The following is a 21,264-nucleotide window of genomic DNA, read 5'->3' as shown; positions in this document are numbered from 1 at the left end:
CCTGCAAGGAACATATGGGAAAGTATACACGTTTGTCTTGTATCTCTTGTATTTTGGTTAGCGGTATAGTTGTTCTTGTTTCCCAATCTAACACAGAACCTAAAGTAGCATCAAACTTCTATTAGTGCTAGTTATCAGTTTGTAATATTTGATGTATGTTAAATGCATATATGTAAATTTGTAATTGCTGAATGTCACTTTCAGAAGTGGGTAGGAATTCTGTCATAAGACTGTATCATTGTTACTGAACATTTAAAGTTGTATAGATAGCAAGATAAAAACCCAAAGTTCAACACACAGTCTAGGATACAAAAATTATTCTGAACTTTGAGGTTCCTGTAAATGACAGCTCCAAGACTTTGGAGTTTCCAGTATTTTCTAATTTAAAATGGTAAAGTATTTGGTCACCAGTAAAACATAAAGGAATTATAGCAAACTGCAACGTTTGTCTCTCCTTTGGGCTTCTACCAGTGCTGCCTCCCAGTTTACAATGTCAGGTTGTGCTGTTGCCTCATGAGAAGCCCACAGATGAGAAAAGCAAAATTGCTGGTTTGCTTCTCTGCATCCTACAGCTCAATGCTTTGCCAGATACTCCTACTACTTGTTCTCTTCTTCCCAGCCCATGCTCCGAAATTATCTCAGTTCCCTCATTTCCACTCTCTCGCCCTACATAGCAGGTAAGATAGGACAAAAGTCACTGGTATGTACAATTTACTTCTTTTAAGCCCAGTAAACTGATTATCTAAGGAATTATATTCTCTGCTGCAGAAATATTATTCCAGGTTGAAAAGTGAAATTCTGGTTAGGAAACATTTCTTACTTTTTTTTTCTTTTTTTTTTTTTTTTTTTTCCATTTTCCATTTCTGTGTTCTTGCCTACATTTGTTGTCACTTCTCCCTTCTTCCTGGACAAATTTTCCTCTTAGTTTACTACTCAAAACATTTTCCATTTTTATTAATCTTTGTACAAATAATTCTCAAAAAATTATATTTAATTTTTCCCCCCTTTTTTTAAACATCAATTGTAGCTTCTAGGGTCTACCTTGACCCATGTCCTAGGATTTCTTTGACCTTTTATAGAATCATAGAATCATAGATTTTGGGTTGGAATGGACCTTAAAGATCATTGAGTTCTAACCCCCCTGTCATGGGCAGGACACCTCCCACTAGACCAGTTTGCTCAAAGCCTCATCCAGGGATGGGGCATCCACAGCTTCTCTGGGCAACCTGTTCCAGTGCCTCACCACCCTCACAGGAAAATGTTTTCTTCCTAATATCTAAATGCATTAGATTAGATATTAAATGCATTGCTCCTGAGCTTGGAGGAGGTGATCCTTGAAAATCAACCAGCATTCTTGGGCCCCTCATCCCTCTAGAGCTTTATCCTATGGTACTCTACCAAGCATATCCCCGAAGAGGCCAATTCTGTTCTCTTGAGCGTACTGAATTTACTGTGTGCCTTCTTCGCCACCCTAAGGATCTTGAATTCCACCATTTCATGGTCACTGCAGCCAAGGCTGCCCTTGAGCTTCACATTCCCCACCAGCCCTTCCTTGTTGGTGAGAACAAGGTCCAGTGCAGCACCTCTCCTCATTAGCTCCTTTATCACTTGAAGAAGGAAGTTATCACCAATGTATTCCAGGAACCTCCTGCCTTGCTTATGCCCTGATGTGTTGTCCCTCCAACAGATATCAGGGTGGTTGAAGTCCCCCATGACGACCAGGGCTTGTGAGCATGAGGTTGCTCCTATCTGTCTATAGAGGGCCTCATCCACTTGGTCTTCCTGGTCAGGTTGCCTGTAGCAGACCCCCACTACAACGTCCCCTGTCCCTGCCCTCCCTTTGATCCTGACCAATAAGCTTTCAGTTGACTCCTCATCCACAATTCCCTCAGTTGTCATTCCCTTTGAACGTATTCCTCTCCGCTTGCCCTCTACTTTTTTTTTCTCTTTCCTCTCTTCTTTCTGTCCTTTCATTTCTCCCTATTTTTCCCCCTTATTATTATTTATCATCTTTCGATAGCTATGTCCTTCCTACTGTATTTTTCTTCTGTCTGTCCATCTTCCTTCTTATTCAGGCTTCTTGTCTTGGTCTGGGAATTGAAATCTATGTGTCCCTGTGGAGAGAGCCCACCATGGCAGCCTGCCCATTCTTCTTCAAAGTCCTGCCTTGGGGTCATAGAACTGTGTGCTCTGGAGAATGGTCTAGTCTCTTCCTCCTTCCCGCTCCTCCCTCAGCATTTCACTACAGCATCAAGAGTGAAAGTGCCAAACCTTTCAAACTGCTGAGCTGGGATAGCTATGTCTGGAGAAGACATGCAGAAGAGAAACAGGATGTTGTTAGGGTGATGAGAGGAACTCTTTGCAGGTTGCCAGTTGAGTTTACGTACAACCAATTGTAGCAATTGCATGAGACCCTAGGGAAATGATCTTCATCCTGTACTGTATAACTTAATCTGTAGTAATTGCAGAGTATGTTGAATCCAGGCTTTGCACATCAGCTGCTCCAACCACTACAGCAGATAACCAGCAGTAATGGGCTGCTGGAGGAGATTGTAGTTTCTATCTCCCTTACCTGTTCTGCAGTGTGCTGTGCTGCTCTCACCCCTGTACTGGGGTCTTCTTCTTCAGGTGATAGTATAGGAAGTGAGACTTTAGCATCAAGCTGCAGGAGTAAAGACATAGGAGGAAAGGAGTTGTGTCTGTCCTCAGTACACTGTGGGTAAGGGAACATCCCATAAAACTGAGCTGATGCTGAGCTTTTTGGATGAGTGGAGCCATTCCTGTTCTTTTCTGCACATCACTAGGGCACCCTGTTTAACACAAGAATGAGAAAACTGAAGAAGGCTGCCCTGCTGGAAAGCTGTGCTGTCCATCTGTCTGCCTGTCTATCCCATAGCATGCACTTTGCCTGCAGAGGTCTGAAGATTATCTCAGTTGTGACTGTCACTGCTCTCTGCTTATTTTGCTCATAACCAACCTTGGTGTCGTTACAGGCCATGGTATCTGCTCATGCGGCCGATGCATTTGCCAGGACGGGTGGTTTGGAAAGTTGTGCCAGCATTCAAGGAAGTGCAACATGACAGAAGAGGAGAGCAGAAGTCTCTGCGAGTCAGCGGATGGCATATTATGCTCGGGGAAGGGTAAGAACCAGCAGCTGAGCTACCCCATGTCAGTGCCCTGCCAGAAGAAAATTATCATATTCTGGAAGACTAATGTGCATAGCAGTGGGTTGTTGTTTAGTAACTCTTTCTTTCAAAGGCACCTATTATTAAAAGGATGTTATATTTGGCTCCGTAATGCACTTACATCCATTTTGTCAAACACCCACCACAGACGTACATGTTTAGTAGCGTTGCTCTCCTATGCAATTTGTTAATAGCATATAATTTCCTGTATGTGTTTATTTTATCTGATGGGCTGCATTGAACAGCAACATTTGGTGTAATCACCCACCTCCCCAACAGAGCAGCAAAAGCAAGGTAGATGTCTGCAACCCCCATGACAGAAACCCACAAACTCTCTCATTTACTAATTTTTATTCATGTGGTTGCATCAGCTTCAGTCCAGCTATAAAATATTACCACAGGGAGGAATAAAATTTAGAAAATCTTGATAATTATCTGAAATTGTTCTCTGAGGTTCTTACCTTGCAGTCTTTCAGAGTAGGAAATTGCATTACTGGAAAAGGGGCTTTTTAGCTACCCCACAGTGCAAACTGCCTGTTTTTGTATATAGTGTGTCTGAAAGAAAGAGAATAGACAAAGAACAGGTGGTGGGTCTGGCTGGAGGCTAAAGTGTGCTCACTCCAGACTGAACGTGCCATTCCCTCTGTTTGTGTATCCCTTGCATGGACAGGGAAGAAACGTGCTAGCTGGAAAAAACAGTTAGGAGCCTTCTACACCAGGAAGAGTTCCAGTTGTCCCTTTGGTACATTTTATTTCAGTGCAAAGGAAATTTCAATAGGGTTTCCAGTCTGACCTTCTTGCTTCTCTACTATCATTTACCAGAATTCTTCCTCACTACACCATTTTATTTTTTTTTTTCTACCTGGTTGTCTCAATGTCATAGAAAATGAGGAAGTTGCACTGTTTCCCTGTTGTTTCCAGAAGATGTGTCTGTCTTTAAATTAGTGTGTATGTAAGAGGATGCTGACTTACTGGGGAAATTGAGTTACTCTGTTTTCACTGCAGAAGCAAACTTTTCTTGTCTTAGCCTTGGTATCCCTGTTTTTTTTAACATGAACCATGAAGGTCAGCAAATATGCTTAAAATCAATAAAATGCACTGTATAAGATTCTAAATAAATATAAACATGAAAAATGGTGTTGAATTTTAAAATATTTGTATTACCTGCTACCTTTTTGTAAGGATGGCTGAGAGATATTTATTCCAGTCTGTGGGTCTTACTCTGAGAACAATTAGCTTTAAGCACATATATCAAGGCTCCAATTTACTTTGAGGATTGGGAGCAGATAAACTGGCAGGAATTTGCAGAGATGTCAAGGATTTTTTTATTTTTTTTTTTTCCCCTTTGTTGGCTATGCTACCCAGGGGGTGGTTTGGGATTTGGTCACTGATGCAGGCTGGAGCAGCCTGAAAGTTGTTCTAGGTTGTACAGGCAGGTAATGCTTTTAAACCTGACTGCATGAACGGAGGCTTCAAAGGCCCAGATTTTCTAAGGTAGTAGCGCACTGTTGAACAGCATTTACTTTCTATAGGAATTACAAACCTGACCCTAAATCCATATTTAGCAACACTGGTGGGATATTTTTTTTAAGTTTCTTCAGCCTCTAAGCACAGATAAGCTTCCAGTGTGATGGAAGGTTTCCCTGAGGACAGTCAATATAACAAAATTGTGTCAAATTAGATGCTATAACAGCTCTATTGTGGGACCAGCTGGTTATATGTAAGTGCTTGTCTCAGCAGAGAAATACCTACATAAGATAACTTCCAGAAGTGTGAGGCCAGTGAATATCCAAGGAGGCTACTATCTCCTGCCTCTCCTCTGAGGATGGGGATCACAGGCAAAGACAGTCTAACTGCTCATAACGTTTGTTTCTATGCTTAAGGGTTTTTTTGGGGCCACACCCCCCCCCCCCCCTTTTTTTTTAGGCAAATCTATTCTTGATGTTTAAATACGTGTCTGGAAATCATGTCTTAATGGGTACCCATCCTTTAAAGTGTTGTTCATAGCTGGTGTCACTAGCACTATCCAGAGGCCAAAATGACAAATTTTTCTTTCTGTTTCATTATACTGAGCAATACTGATCAAATAAAAGGGAATTTTGAACCCATGCACTAATCGTGGTTATTGCATCTTTGCTGGAAACCTAGCCAAGATATGCAAGTGCTATAACCGATTGAGGGAGCTTGAGTTTCTGCATGTCAGATTTAACAGACTCTAAGTTAGAGTCCTGGTTTTCAGCAGATAACTGCTGAACACTTTCAGAAAATTACACTCTGTTAATATAAGCAAAGTTGGACATCCACATTCCTAGGCTGTTTTCAAAATCTTGGCTCGCTTACTATACCACCTGTAGTAAAAGCTCTTCCCAAGGAAAACAGCAACACCCACCACGCTGCTGCCTCCCTGGCAGTAAATGTAGGGCTGCAGATGGCTACTGTAATGGTGCAGGACGTGGGCTAGGTAATGAGCCAAATCTCATCCGAGAAGATCTGGCCACGTTCCCAGGAAACACCCTGCAACTCATTAGACTCAATTTAATTAAACTCAGGAGCCTCCCAGAGCAGCATGCTCTGTTCAGGGAAAAGACTTGATACATTCATTGTCCCTAACAGATTTCACATTATGGAGCCTGATCTTCCTTGGTTGACTTGGTGTTAAATTTGCTGTATCTTCTGCAAAATAGTTGTAAACATTGTGGGCATCAGTCACTAGCAGCATCAGTGCTTGCTTATGAAGAATCACTTCAGGTTTCTTGCAATGTCATGCTCTTACTAATTGCGTAAATTTCACTAACATTCTTATACTGTTCATCATTATTTTCAGCTGTCAGTACCTTGTAGTTTGTATAAACAGAGACATTGAGTTTAAATTTTCCTCAAGTATGTTTTAGTGTAGCTCTTATACAGGCACCATGAAATATGTGTGCTGTCCTCCACTGCCTCTTTGTACAATGACATTTCTTATCCTTGTAGGGAATGTCAGTACTTTCTGAGCCCATGGCTTGGTAATCAATACTCAGAACCCACAGAAAAAAGTAGATGCTTAACCAAATGCTTCCATCCTCAAATGTTCCAATCACTAGCTCTTCCTGTATATATTTACATTTTCCATATGTTACATGTTAAAACAGCATTTCTCTAAAATTAAGCAATCAGTTAATTTTTGTCAACTTAAACACTGAATACTTACATTTTTAAGCAAAAAATTAGATACTCTGCTGAGGATGTTCTGAAGTTTTAAAGAATTAAGTTTCAGTGATCAGACACACTTCAGTATTTAGGGGAAAATGGGCTGATATTGACAGATCCAAATTTTTTTAAAAAATGTGTATTTGGATTTTTACTATGGATTTTATTCAGAGGTCACTGAAAGGAATGGAAAGATGGAAAAGCATAATTTTATACACTTTGTCTCAGGGCCTGTTAAGTAACCCATGGATTCTTTTTAGGTTGTATTATGACATAAACAAGCTTCCTTCTATATATTTTTATTTAATATTGCATTAAACACATTGGTGTACTGGAATAATTCTGGAAATATTGCAAGAGGGTGGGATTTTTAACGGCATCTAACTCATGTATAAGCATGTTCTGTTAAAGGTCAACAGCTTCTTTGGTGATTTTTTTTTTTAATTCCACCTCCCATAATTAAAAATATGTTTCTATTCTTTGTTATAATTTATTTAGTTTTTGAGATTTTTGCATTGATTTTTTCTGCAACCAATTCTTAGGGCTAGGTCTACAGAAGGATTTTTCCTCAGCAGTAGGCAAGCACCCCACCTTGGGGTTTAAGTGACTGAACATTGTGCAAGGTCAGACAGCTGAGGATGGGGTCCGTAAAAGTGAGCTCTCTTCAGCTGGGCATTGGAATCAGCCAGGAAGAAGTATCATCTCCTAGTGGCATTTCTAGTTGCAGAAAGCCTCTCCCACACCCTTCTTGGGCTACAGGCTTCCTGACAAAGATTGCCTGGGGGCAACTGTCCCTTTCCAGGATTCAGAGCCATGAACCTTCTTCTGAAGGTAGGTATGTCTCTGAGTCTTCACTTAAACGGAGGTTTCTGGTGCTACCCTAGTTCTCAGTGGGTTATGGTGTCACCCGAATGTCACCATGAAGTGCCTTCTTTGCCTGTGGCGGTGCGACCTGATATCCCTGAGAAGGAGGACAGTGGCTTGTCTTAACAAGGGGCATTGGCATACTCTGTTTTTGACCCGCCATTGCGTGCACAAACTCTTTCTGACCTAGAACAATTATTTAGTAATTCCATGAGAGGTGGAGCAACCTCGTTTGTGGTGATGAGGATTTCGGACTCTAGATGATAGTGTTAGGCCCCTCTGGTCTTCTGTGGACTCATCTCTAAAGCCTTTAGACAAGGAGGACCATTTTCTTCCTGGGTATGATTTTATTGCCTTCAGTAACAGTGGTTCAGGGACAATATGAGCTTTTCTAGTAAAAGAGAAACAGTTACTGGGAAGAGTAGCCCTGATTGTAGGTCTCTGAAACCAAAAGAAAGCTTCAAAATGAGTCCTGATTAAGTGAAATAGCACAACCAAAGCATTAGCAGTAACGTCCCACCATACTCTAGCTCACCCCAAAAGAAGCATTTTATTCAAAAAGCTTTTAGCTTGATTATTTTCTTTTATACAATAGCCTCTTAGGTAGCAATTTTGTGCATATGCACACGTGTGTATGTGTGCACGTGTGTGTCTGGGGATGTTATTTTCTAGTCTGAAAATGCTCTTTGACTGCGAGTAATAATTTTTGTGATTTCAGGTTCCTGCCACTGTGGAAAGTGCATCTGTTCACCACAGGAATGGTACATTTCAGGCGATTTCTGTGAATGCGATGACAGAGACTGTGACAAATATGATGGTCTCATTTGCACAGGTGCAGTACAGGCTAACACTTAATTGCTCTAAGAAACAAACTGTATTGATGGGAATTACGCTAGACAAAGCCCAGCTTCTTCTTTCTCCACTGACAGAGGAAGTGCATTTGCTGGTTATTCAAACCCGCTATAATGGTTTCTTCATGCAGTGCAATAATCAACTTAAGGTTTCAAAACAATAGTTGAAAGCCTGGATATGAATTTAAATAGTCAGCTATGAAATCCACCAACAATTTTCACTGTAGTAGACTATAAGTTAGTGCTTTTTGGCAAAGGATGTACAATGTCAGCATTGTGAGATTTCTTTAACTTTTGTTCTCTTACTGGACTTTCTATGTGTTGAATACATTGAAGTCATAGACAAAATTCACCTGTCTGATGATCTTAGGTAGGTGAGAGGCATAGCTGTGTGGGTTAACAGAGCTTCCTGGCAACCAGATGATTCTCGGCAGGAGGCTGAAATACCTAACAGTTTTTCTTATGACATGACGGCTAATGATTAAAGCAGCTTCACCTTAACATTGTCTGAGAGTTCAGGTGGCAGATGCAGCTAGAAATGGGCAGGCTGCCCACAAACCCTTATGACAAATCTAGTGACAAGAAGTAACATGGGAATTGCTAAATTAACTCACTGCTTCCTGTTACAAATCTCAATTTTAGAAAATCTTTGCTGAGCAATTATTAGATGTGGAGGAAATCTACAAGCCAACTAGAGTGAGAGTGGGAGGGCTGACAGTAGTAAATTGTGTCTTCCAGCTAGCCCTGCTAGCAAGGGTCCTTTTCTGCGGGCAAGTAGTCAGCATAGAGGCAACAGGAGCCTCATCATCAGCTTCAGTGGCTATTCATGGATCTTCATTAAGTCAGTAAGAAGAGGAGTTCACGTTGGAAACCCAGGTTGTAGAGGTCTCAAGCTGAGCATCCAGGAGTCAAGAAAAATACTGAAATAAAATGAAAATATGGGTCTTGGTGCTTAATGTTTCCTCTGTCAAAATAGGACCAACACATTTTCCATCTAATAGAGAGCTTGAGATATTATTTATTTGCCTAGCACTTCTGAGAATTTAAGTTTAAAGTTTTTCATGTTCAAAGTGATGTTTTTGTTGCTATTCTGTTTGTAGCTTTTAATTTCTTTTTCTTTCTGCATAATAGTTAAAAGTAACCTTGTTTTTCCTTGCACCTTGAGGTACAGTGTGAACACTGGGCCTCAACAGCTGGGTACAAATAGTGGTGGCATAATCACAGTATTTGCAATTCTGCTGATGGAATTATTGCAAGAATGCTATTGATGCTTTGTAAGTGTAGGTTTGGTGTGGCTTCTTGATGCAATGGTACAGTAATTGCTTCCTTCCAAAGAAAAAAAATGGGGGGGGGGGGAAGCAACAAAGGAACAACGCAAGTACTCCAACATGGCCTTTTACTTCCCATAAAACACATTTTAATGTTGTACATTTCAATTATAATAATTGTCTTTTATTCATTCTGTTCTAGGCAATGGTGTTTGTAGCTGTGGAAACTGTGAGTGCTGGGAAGGATGGAATGGAAATGCTTGTGAAATCTGGATGGGGAGAGAATACCCTTAACAAAGGACACCAAAGACTGAGGGTTTTTTTGGGTTTTTTGGGTTTTTTTTTGTTTTGTTTTGTTTTGTTTTCTTTAGGCTGCTAGAACATTTAATTTCAGAAGTATTCAGTGTGTAGGTGTGGATGTGAATTCACACATAAGTACATGGTGTAAATACTCTAGAACAGTAATTTGAAGGGCTGCTTCTTAAAGAAATGCATGAAAACCTAAAAGAAAACCGTTAAAAATCCTTGGGAGCAGGACTGTCCGAGTTCTAAAAGGTGAAGTCATAAAATACTGCATTTGTGGACCTTCTCCAGAGTTTTTTGGTAAATTCAGTGGGGTTGAGGTAACATCCATAATGCCCATTTCTTCAGCAACCTTTGGAAAAGGTGTAAGAAAGCCTGTTTTTAACATTATTTACTTGGTGTTCACTCTCCAGATCAGTATTCAACAGTATTCATGTACAAGAGTAGCACTAGCTGAATATTTGTCAAATTAATTTGATTTATTTTATGGTGTTTGGCAAATACATTGTTCAGCCCTTTTTTCTTTCTAACAATCCTGATTATGCACCAGCTCATAAATTGAGAGAAGCTGTAATGAAGCTTAACCAAACATTAATGATTTTTTTTATTTGGTCAAAGAACTCTATTTGTACGTCTGAGGTCCAATTACCTGACAGCCGTAGACTGAAGACCCAAAATGTTTGAACAGACCCCTGTCCACAAAAGAACTTCCTAGTTTCTGTTGTTAATGCGTCGGTGAGTTAGTTATCTAGTTTACATACTACGATACTTTCAAATACATAACCTATAGGAGTATAAGGAATTAAACTAATAAAGATATAAATGTTTGATTACCTATTCTGAATATGTATCTCGCAATTCATATGTACTTTTATCATACTGTTCTATGTATGTGCAGTTGCCTAGTCCTCCTAAAAGTAAAGCAAATTAAAATCTGTTATACTACTAACTTTTAGGATGACAATTCCGTATGCTATTAGAAATCACTGTTTGGAACAGATTGCACTGTCACACAAGGTATTCATTGAATTTAACTGCTTTTATAGAAGTGGGGAGCCTGAAGGTCAACTGACTTGAAAAATCAGCTATGCTATGCAGTAGCCTGGTCTTCGCCAAAGATGCTCCAACAATGGCAACAAACTAATTAAAATTTTAATACAGTAAATACAAACAAAGCAGTGGTATGAACAAAAATTTTATTTTTATTTTCCAATGGTGAAATGCTGCTCAGTGTGAAATTCACATTGAGTTATGAATGATGCACGACTATTGGGACTTCCCTAACTTATTTACACGATTTTTTTTTTTTTTTTTACATGTAGATTTGGCAGCCCTTGAATTCTTTAGAGCAAAAAAGTTACATACATTTTAGTTTCAAAAGTGTTTACATTTTGTGAAACCATGATTGAGCGAGAAATTGCTTAAATGGTTGGAAAATATTTCTTTTTAATACCAAACTGTAACATTGTGGTTTAGGTGCCAATGTCCTGATTTTTGAAGAGGTACATGACTCAGAAATAAAGGACCTATATATCAACCAAAAAAGTTATTTCCAGTATTAGTCTAGAAATTAGTTTTCTTTTAGAAAGGACAATTTTGAAATAGGAAAATACAATGGTACAGAACATGTAATAGAATGCAAAAATTTTAAATGAATTTATTTAGTCACTTTTATTATCCCTTCCCATGGAGCTTTCTCTTTCCCAATTTATTTCCTTAACCTGGATTCTTTCTGTCTAAAAATGAAGCTTGTGAAACCCATGTTCTCAGGGAGTATAACCACCAAACATCCATGCATAACTAACATATGTTATGCAGATAAATACATCCCAAATATGGTAGCTGCTCTCTTTTGAGATAACCAAAATATCAGGCAGAACTCTAAAATGTATTGATACAGTATAAAAAAATCTTCAAAGTAAAATTCATCTTGAAATTATATTTTATACTTACAACCCTTAAACTCTGTAGAGCTTAACAGGAACATTTTCTTAAATTTAACACATATGCATTTTGTCAACCCTGGTGTCTGGAGAGCACAGATTGTTGGATTTATTTATATTTATGAATACCACTGACCTGAATCATCTTATAATGTGTTTTTTTCACATATACATTCATCTGCTGAATCAGAGTGTAAACAATGAAAGATACAAAGTTTTCCTTGATTTCCTTCCATTTGTTTTTAGTACTCTAACATGAAAATACTAGATAATCAAAACTCTTATTTAGGTTCAGTAGATGCTTTTGTCTTGTTTCATGGCACGAGAAGCAGATTTATATATACTTTAGATCATCTGTGGTATTTCAGGTACTCATATTCATAGAAAGAAGAAGAATTCTTTAGAGGGTTGCAATGTCATATTTCACTCATTTTACTTTGTAATTTGCTTTCATTTCAGCAGCCTGGTTTAGTGATTGGCGGCCCTGCATATGGCGGGGGGGTTGAAACTAGATGATCACTATGGTCCTTTTCAACCCAGGCCATTCTATGATTCTATGATTTTAAATGTATATACTTAAAGAGTTTAAGATGATTCTGATTTCCAGTCAGATTTAAAAAGAAAAAAACAATCAACTCCAACATTTTGGCTACTGCATGGATTACATAGCCATAGCATTTGAAAAAAGTGCTATTCAAGTTGTTTGTTAAGGTACATATGGAAAAACACTAGAATATTCTAAGACAGATAATGTCAGTGATTCATTAAAATGTAAATTATCAAACAAAATGGTGCCATTGCTACTAACCTTAAAGTATTAACTAGGACCACTAAAAATATAATGTATACATAAATTCCTCTCCAATTTTATTCTGCTTCTTGTAATGTTGCTTGAGCGTTCGCCCCGCTCTGATCATGTAACTCCCAGCAGATCTGTTTTGTGGCTCATTTCCTCACAAGAAAAATTAGATCAGAAGATATAAAATTATTATTCCACATATGTGAAAATAAGAGCTGTATTAATAAATTGTGATTTTATACCTCATTCCCTGTGACAGAAATTCCAGACACATAAACTGTAAAAGCAGGAAGAGATGTAAAGGAGTGAAACATACTGTTTGATTCTTTATACCTAGTGACTGTAAAAACTTGCTTCCAGGACTGTGGCAAAAGGCCAAGGTCTAGGTGGCAAAAACAAATTGGATAAATGGGGATTTCGTATTAGTTAGATTGGGGATTTCGTATTGGATAGATTGATAAACCTTATAAACAAAAGACACTACAGCCTTGCTTTCTTCTTATGAGAGAAAGAACACAATCCAGAAGTGTTCTGGATACTTCCACAATACACTTGCAGGATTGTATATAACATATGTGTAATATCACCTATAAAACAGCTGTGGACTGATTTGCATGTGTAAATTATTAACCTTCTTGTCATCCTTTTTTCCCTGGCCATACTTTCTTTTATAAAAACGCAAATGAACATTTAATCATGAACCTGCTCTGACATTTCTGATACACTGCCCTCACTTCTTTACAAAATGACATCTCACTTTGTAGCTAAACGATACAGCTAAATGATACTGGGATGAAGAAAGCTGAGTATTTCTGTGGCTAGGTAATAGAACAAAAATTTTATTACATTTTTAAAACTAAGTCATACTATTTGCACTAGTCATCACTTCTCCCATCACTTCTGCCCCCCACCCTGCCTGGTTCTTAGATATTTTAAAATGCATTGGGCATTTAAAAGAAAGATAACCTACCTACTTAGTCTGATTTTACTTGCATTCCCATTTGAATGGAGCTGAGTAATTTCTTCTTTATACCAATAAACAGATGGATCAGCAAGACGCACTTTGAATGCATGGACCAAACAGCCTGCTTTCATACCTCATTGCTTACAGTGGTTTTAAACCAAGAGAAAAATTTACCCAATATATATACAAAAAGTCAGAGTTCTTAGTGTTGTTTCAGGTATATACCATAGTCAAAGTGAATTGCTTTACTTTCTATTTGGGGGAAAGGGGTTTGTTAAGAACCAACTTGACTGTACACAAGTTAAAGTTTATGAAAATGACAATAGATTAAAAAAGTATTTGAGAGTGGCTAAAAAATCCAGCAAATTAAGCTAAAGCCGTGTTATGTGAACTACAGAGCACTTAAAAGCTGTAGACACCTTTCTATAGGCTCTATCATGTGAGAAATCTCATAAGGATTCTTGTGTATTTATAAAATTTTTGAAGTACAACAAAATGGTGCTTTGTTGAAGTAGTTCATATCTACTTAAAACTGGATTTCTAAAACTGTGCAGGTGTGACTGATTTTGACAAATAGAACTGTAAATACAGATTAAAAAAAAAGGAAAGAGATAGTTACTATGTGCAGTGTTAACATATGAAATGGTAAAATGAGGTTGGATTGCAGTGCAAAGAGTCTCTCAAAGATTAGATAAAACCCAGAAGAAGAACAAAATACAAAGCAAGCATGCAAAAGATCTGGAACGCTGCAGATTCACAGACAGCTGGACATGTAAGTACAAAAAACCCCAATCTGTAAATACAAATAGATTCCATCAGGTTTACTATACAGTACTTTAGAAGTAACAGACAGTTGAAAACAGCCTTCATTTAACAGAAAAATTAATTTTAGAGGGAAGAAAATGGTGAAGTCTCATCCTGGAGAACAGCAAGAGAGGTATTATATTAAGGAGCTAAAATTTTCTTTGGCATGGTAAAAGGGGAGAACTGAGTGCCAACCTATTTACAGGAAGTTTCACCATCCTGTGGCCAGTGCAGTGATGTTTTGCACAGTCTACTTCTTACATAAACTTTTTTGTTGTTTTCCACTATGCCTTCATATAAATGTTTTATTAATAATGTTGAATCTATGTATACAACAAATCAGAATAAACACAAACTGTACAGTGCAGACAAACTCTTTGCATATGTGTATGTAAATTTAGTAATACAGACCAACAGTTCTTTGATAGACACAACCTACTACATGCAGTTCAGTCTTGCCATCCTCTTCCCATGCAACAGGTGAGATGAGACAAAATTGAAGGGAGGAAACAAAGCACAAAGACCCCTTTGTATGTTTAAACAGATTGTAGAAAAAATATTTTTAAGGACAACTATTCAGTCAATTAAACACACATATGGATTTAGCCCACAGAAACAAAACAAGAAAATAATAAATAAGAATGCTGTATTTCCAGTATGTAATAACTGCTTACAAAAAATAAATCTGACCTTAATTATAGCCCCCCAAACTAGTTCACAGATCATAATTACTCAGGATCAAAAGTCTAATGTTGAAAACAATACTTGTGTAGCATCAGGCCATGAATCAGAACCTCCTTGCATGGCTCAGCCCTGTCTCTCCCCAGGCTCTTACACTGGGAGAGTAAAAAGATGTCTGCATGTGACATGAACACATGTATTCCCTCCTCATGAACTCTTATGAAATGCAGGTGAGAAAGACAATGTAGCCTTCAGCTGTATTATCTTACTCAAAATATTGGGAAGTGGTCCTCTTATAATTGTAGGGAAGCCTGGGGCCTCCTCCGGGACCCAACAGATAAATACAACATCAAGGCTGCTGCCTCATGTGGGTCCTCCAGATGCAGAGCAAGCACCCAGCTCACCATGTGAGTTGCTTTGGTTTTGTTTTGTTTTCTCAGGGATGGTGCACAAATCCCACTGGGCTGGATGGGATGAGAGGGGTTCACTGAAGTTTTTTAATAAAGTATTTTTTCCCACACACACATATTTCATGCTAGCAGGCAAGGGCACAGTCTAAGTCAAAGTCTTTGCATTTTTATCACAGTATTAGAGTAGGTTTGTATTTTTTTTCCCCTATGTTGATAGTGGGTTTCATGCTTAATTCATTCCCTCCCTAGAAAGACCCAACACCAAGTGTTAGCTTGCTGTTCTCATATTATGTATATAAACAAGGAAGTCTGGCCTACAAAAAAAAAAAGTTTATCTAGATTTTAGCAGCTTTACAGTAGCCTCCTTGAAGAGTGCACTATATGTTGCTTATAAAAAGAGAACACATCTGAAAAACAGCACAGAGTTCATTCAGACTGAATCAGTCATTCAGCTGAGCAGACAGGCAGTCTGAAATAACCAGCAGTGTCTGTTAGGGACTTCAGCACAAATAAGTGATAAAACAAATTGCCAGAAATACAATGCTAAAAAAGGAACAGATGATTTCCTGTTCTTGTCTTTAAATATCAAGGTAACAGCAAGAGGCCAATAGAGTGTTGCCACACAGTTTTCCAGACTGAAGTACAGTTTGGTCCTTGTCACCCTTTCTGAGAAACAAATAACTTTCTTAAGCACACAGAGAGTACCCGTATTTTTAGTCCTCTGAAAGCCTATAACTAAGCGTGCAAGACTTCCATGGCACCTCTCTGGCACTCTCTAAATCTTCCCTCCCCCCGCCCCCAACAGTTTTTTCATTGTTCACAAGTGACAAACTCAAAGTGTTGATTGTGTTTCTGGTAATAGGATCCAAGGCTTCAATTTTATGATATTTCTGATTTCTTCTAGGTTCATGTAGGAGAAAGTACAGTATACAGAGATCAAGGCAAGGCACCTTCAATCTAGCAACTGGGTGGGCGTATTATCCTAGGAAGCTGGGTGGAGGTACGTACTGAGATATCAGTGAGATACATAGGACCGGACTTTGCATGCTTGGCAGAAAATAAAAATAAAGTTTTGTAATATGTCCAGTTTTAAAACTTTATTTTAAAACACTAGAAATAATAAACTATAATTTGTAACTACCCTTTGCATTGGTGCTGCAAAAAAGAACACAACAACATCCTTGCCCATGCTTTGCTAAGTAGGTGTGAGATTCAGCCAAAAGTAACAATGGCATTAAGTTCAGTTCCTTAAAAACAGGAAAGGATTGTATTTGAAATGAATTTAGGTAGCGCAATTCTGGTTAGTTGTATTTTTTTTTTTAATTGGTGGTGGTTGTTTTTTCAAACAATGAAGATTTAGTAGATGAAAAATGAGCCTTAATTCAGGCCTACAAGGCCTACAAAATTCTTTGGACCCACTTTCCCAAAAATGAGTGGGTCTTGCTCGCTGGGCAAGGCAAATGTTACCATTACCAGTAAGCCTGTGATATGTATAAAACACACACACAAAAAGAAACTATAGGGGGATGCCAAACACTCATTTCAGAAAACCTCCTGTTGGTTGTGTTTGACACTCTTCCCTCCACTATAATGCCAACCTCAGAAGCACAGTATCTGTTACTAAAGAGTATTTAATCAATATTGTAAGCCAGAGACAACAATCCTATTCTTTATAGATATAATTTGTAATTATAGATTTTTGAAGGCTTCCTGATTCCCTGATTGCTTTCAAAACTAAGCCACCGGCAACACTTAAGTTATAGAGAAACACAATCCCTGCAAAAGGTCACAGACAGTGGAGCAAGCAGCCTTATAAAAAGGGGAGGAAGAGAAATCCATAATAGCACAGGTTTACAGCATCTAACTAGAAATTACTTGATTATTTGTGTGCTACAAAATAGAACTTAAACACATGGATTTTGCTGAAACTGGACTCAAAAAGGGATTATGGGCAACTGTCAGCAGGCAAGGTATCAAGTGTACTTGTGAAGTATGTCATTCACATGAAGTGTCACAGTCACAGAAAAGATATTAAAAAGGCATTCCAATATCTGGTAGGGCATTCCATGGTCTGAGTTTAGCTGGTTCATCCAGGTGTCTTCTTGTTGTGGGTGGAGCTACACGTTGAGATTTATCCGCTTGCAACAACTCAGTTCAGAAACAGCAACGAGCAAGCCTGTGACCTGCCGCAAGCTGATCCACAGACACTGCAGAGGGGAAGTCTGGCAAGGATAAATCGCTCAACTGTACTCGGGACTCAGTAAGTCACAACACCTGTGAGGATCTGGCTATGTTGTCTTACTCTTGTTAACTGGTTTGCCGCCATTCATTATTGCAGATGCACTTGTGCTTTTACTTGGAGTCACCCCAGCCTTTGGCACTGTTTCTCCAATATCATGCAAAGATGGTTCTCGGTACATGGCAACTGAGGGGAGAAAGGAGAAAAGGAGAGACATTTTTAAGAATGTATCTCATTTAAGAGCTTATCTCAAAGACGATTAATTTTTTACAATAACTGATACTGTACTATAATCCATGTTCCTCTTGCATGTGAGGGAAACTTTACTTCAACAGACAGTAGTTTTGCATGTCTGATAGCTTTGCAAATTTCTCACTTCTTCCATATCTGACTCAAAAACACAGTAGGAAACTATGCTTGCTTGTTTAGTGGAAACTATAGAAGCCTCGGAAATGAAAAACTACTGTTCTGTCTTTGCATGAGGCAGACACAGAAAAATGTAAATATACACACAAACATATGCATGTATCTGCAAGTTTTTAGAAGTAAAATATGATAAGACAGCTGGTATTTAACAAATGAGATCATACCATACAGTTGTCTAGACTTAAGTGTTCTTTTTCAGTCCTATATTGCAAGACTAGGCTCAGGTCCAGTTCTACAAAGTTATTTGTACATCTGTCTCCCAAATCTGAGGAGTTTGGCCTTGATCTCTTCAGGTGTGTACTGAAGAAATGTCCAAGATAGTGCTGCGGAGAGCACACAACATGTTTGGGTTTTTTTCTTTTCCAAAAAGCGTATGCAGTAGCCACTGATCTCCACTGAACACAGAAGTGCAGAAAACTCAAAATTAAACTATTAACTGAATTCTCAGAGGAATTGAAAGTTTGCCCGTGGGCTTCAGTCCCTATCTAACCACTTCAAATCCTTTGAGGAAAGTACATGTGTTCAATTACACAGTTCCAGCTGCCTTAATGATTAATGCTTTTGGATAATTCAATTTCATTTTCCATGTCAGTGAATCAGGTAATATTTCCACTTATACCTAGCTTCAGTAGCATTTATTTATATCAGAACAACGTTAAAAGAGTTGTCAAAGCAGTCAAAGGAATTAATCATCACACTATGATTTCGGGGCTTGCTGTGTGCTGCCATAGAGAGCACAATCCCTTCATCCCTTGGCTAATTAGAGTAGGAGGCAGGAGCATCAAAGTACTGACCTTGATCTTCAGTGGTGTGAAGTTTCATAATAAATTTGAAGGGCCCCATAGAATCATTAACTAATCAAATACTTGTTCTAACATTTCCAATGACATAATCTAAATCCTTTTATGGCTCTGAAAGTCTGAAATTAAACATCTTCTCTAGAGTACATAAGGCTGGTTATGATCTATGTCTTCAGAGTGGCCCCACAACTGTGTTTAGGACAGTGTAATTAATTAAAAGACCTTGATGAAACAACTGTGACCTACAAAAATATTAAGTCGAATAACATGAGATGGAACTATAAAGTAAGAGCTGTCATATTTGATGACTCATAGGCAATATAAAGCAAGTTATTTCTAAGTTTTGTCTAAACTATTCTGAGAGTCTGACCATCCAAACATTAATGAAAAAGTCACTTCTCTCCTAATCTATATGAATTGACATTGCTTCTAAAAATGCACTGGCTTTCCCTCCCTACAACTCCTATAATTTAATATAAAGGGATTTACATATAAAGTGTCAATATTCTTGAGAGGTCATGAAAATACTGTAAGCTATTGCAAGACCAAGAAAGCACAAAGGCATCAACCTGAATGCAAATATGAAGTTTAAACATTGGATTATTCAGATTCTTTCCTTATGATGAAACTCTAAGACATTTAACAAACTGATCCTTTAATCTAAATTTTTAAGTTAAAATGTTAAAAGAAACGGGACTGCTAACTAAAGCATTACTCAGGTATGTGTTTTCAGATGTTAAGTAATGAGATAATTTTCAGAATGACTGAGGCTATGTGTAGCAATAATATCAAAGAAATTTGGAGTGTCATCAGGACAAGAAGCAAAAAGCAGAATAGGTCTATAAAGGCCTACAGAATACATAGGATAACCCAAAAGTTCCAAGATATAAATGAATGCATTTTTTCAGAGAATATTTGACATCCTTTTAGTATGTAAGGTTAGTATGACTTTTTTTGCTTCTATATTGGTTTAAAGGCCAATTTATGCAAGTTATGTGCGTTGCATCAACTGGCTAAGTAATAGAGTATGATTTATTTTATAGAGAACTTTGTGCTTTGTATTAGAAAGCATTTACTTTGAAATGCTGACATTTCATCCATTCCCTTTATAACTCCCAATTATCCTACAATATCCATTATTTCATTCTGCTTAATGAAAGGACTATTTTCTCGCTGCAAGACTCACTATAGCTTTTGTCCCTACTGAGAGAATATTTCAGAAACAGCATAATGCACTTCCACAAAAGATTTATTTTCTTGCAAAATGACCTCTTAATCCCCAGAAAAAAATGTTTTTACAGATGCCCTTTCTAGCATCACTATGCTGAAGCACAAAACCGCTCCATGAATCCTGGGGACTGTCACTTGGAATGGCTCCTGTGCAGGGTATGCACATTCACAAAGGGTATTTTAGAAACCGTTCCCTCTTCTTCTTGTGAGATTTATAGGAGGATTTGTCAGCAATGGACTGAACCTCACCTTCCAATGGCTTGGGTAGAAAATGAGCTGCTGGTTTTGTTTTCTTCACTCTGTTTCCTTTCATGATCTGCCCTTCTTTGTTCAGCCCCAAGAACCAGGCCCTCCCGGACTCCTGTTGTCTGTAGAGCATGGATGAGTAGATTACATAATAATTTTCAAAAACAGACTCTTTGAATTTGCACTCCGGTGTAAAAAGTTCCTGTGGGAGGAAAAGTAAATGTTAAATAATATCTCTAAAGTGCAGCTTCTGTTTTGTTAAGTTACAAATACCTCTTGATAAATTTAATATACAACTTATAATAAGGTTGTGCTTTGAGACCAGGAGATCTCTCTTCTGCTAGAAGACCTCCAGGTGAAGTCATTTCCCCTCACATGGATGCCACTGTTTTCCCATCTGTGCAACAGGGACAGTATATTTTCAAAGTAGAGAGGAAGTGACACAGGCATAAAAACACAATTTAAAATACACGCATAATTATTATTGTGCTTATTTTTCTGATAGGATATCCTTGTAAAGATTAAGAAAGTCTATGATAAAATAGTATTAATGAAGAAACAGTTGTTCCATTTTAACATACTAAATGCAACAAAATCCCTCTATGGTTTATAACTACTAATATCTGATGCTTAAAAAATACTGCTACCAACATATTAAAATATATATAATTTTCTAAGTCCTCATGGCCTGAAACACCACAAGAAAATGCTATTTTATTGTACAAATTTCTGTACCAAGAAAAATATTTTTGCTGTCATCCTCAGCATTTATCCCAAAACTGGATTGATTTTCAAAAGTCATGTTCAGTAACAGAGCAGTTGTCCTAGACTCTTTACTAAGGTCAACCTAAGCACAAATTTCTGTAGCACACTAGCCAAATAACAATTTAGATTTTTTTTTTTACTAGCACAAGTAACAGTAACAAAATAAACCGCGTGAACATATATTGAGACAGGGTTTACCAAAATCCTGTGAAAAAAAAAAAAACAACAAGTTATTAAGCAAATAAAATTACATTTTAAATATCACAAGAAAATAGGATTCTGTGTGACTGTGATTTT

General features: G+C 37.9%; 1 protein-coding gene across 1 annotated transcript in view; it reads right to left on the bottom strand.

Annotated features, from left to right (window-relative positions):
• Positions 1 to 16,366: 16,366 nt before the first annotated feature.
• LOC104471187 (fibroblast growth factor 14) overlaps positions 16,367 to 21,264 on the bottom strand; it is a 95,346-nt gene continuing 90,448 nt past the window's right edge. Inside the window, exons 3-4 of the mRNA XM_010086436.1 lie at positions 20,206 to 20,404; positions 16,367 to 17,686 (exon numbers count right to left, since the gene is read on the bottom strand). Coding sequence (XP_010084738.1) covers positions 17,550 to 17,686; positions 20,206 to 20,404 — 336 coding nt within the window. The 3' untranslated portion in view covers positions 16,367 to 17,549. The remainder of the gene's footprint in view (positions 17,687 to 20,205; positions 20,405 to 21,264) is intronic.

Source organism: Pterocles gutturalis, unplaced genomic scaffold, assembly GCF_000699245.1.
Source record: "Pterocles gutturalis isolate BGI_N339 unplaced genomic scaffold, ASM69924v1 scaffold1586, whole genome shotgun sequence".
Lineage (NCBI taxonomy): Eukaryota > Metazoa > Chordata > Aves > Pterocliformes > Pteroclidae > Pterocles > Pterocles gutturalis.
This window is presented reverse-complemented; position numbering and strand designations above follow the sequence as displayed.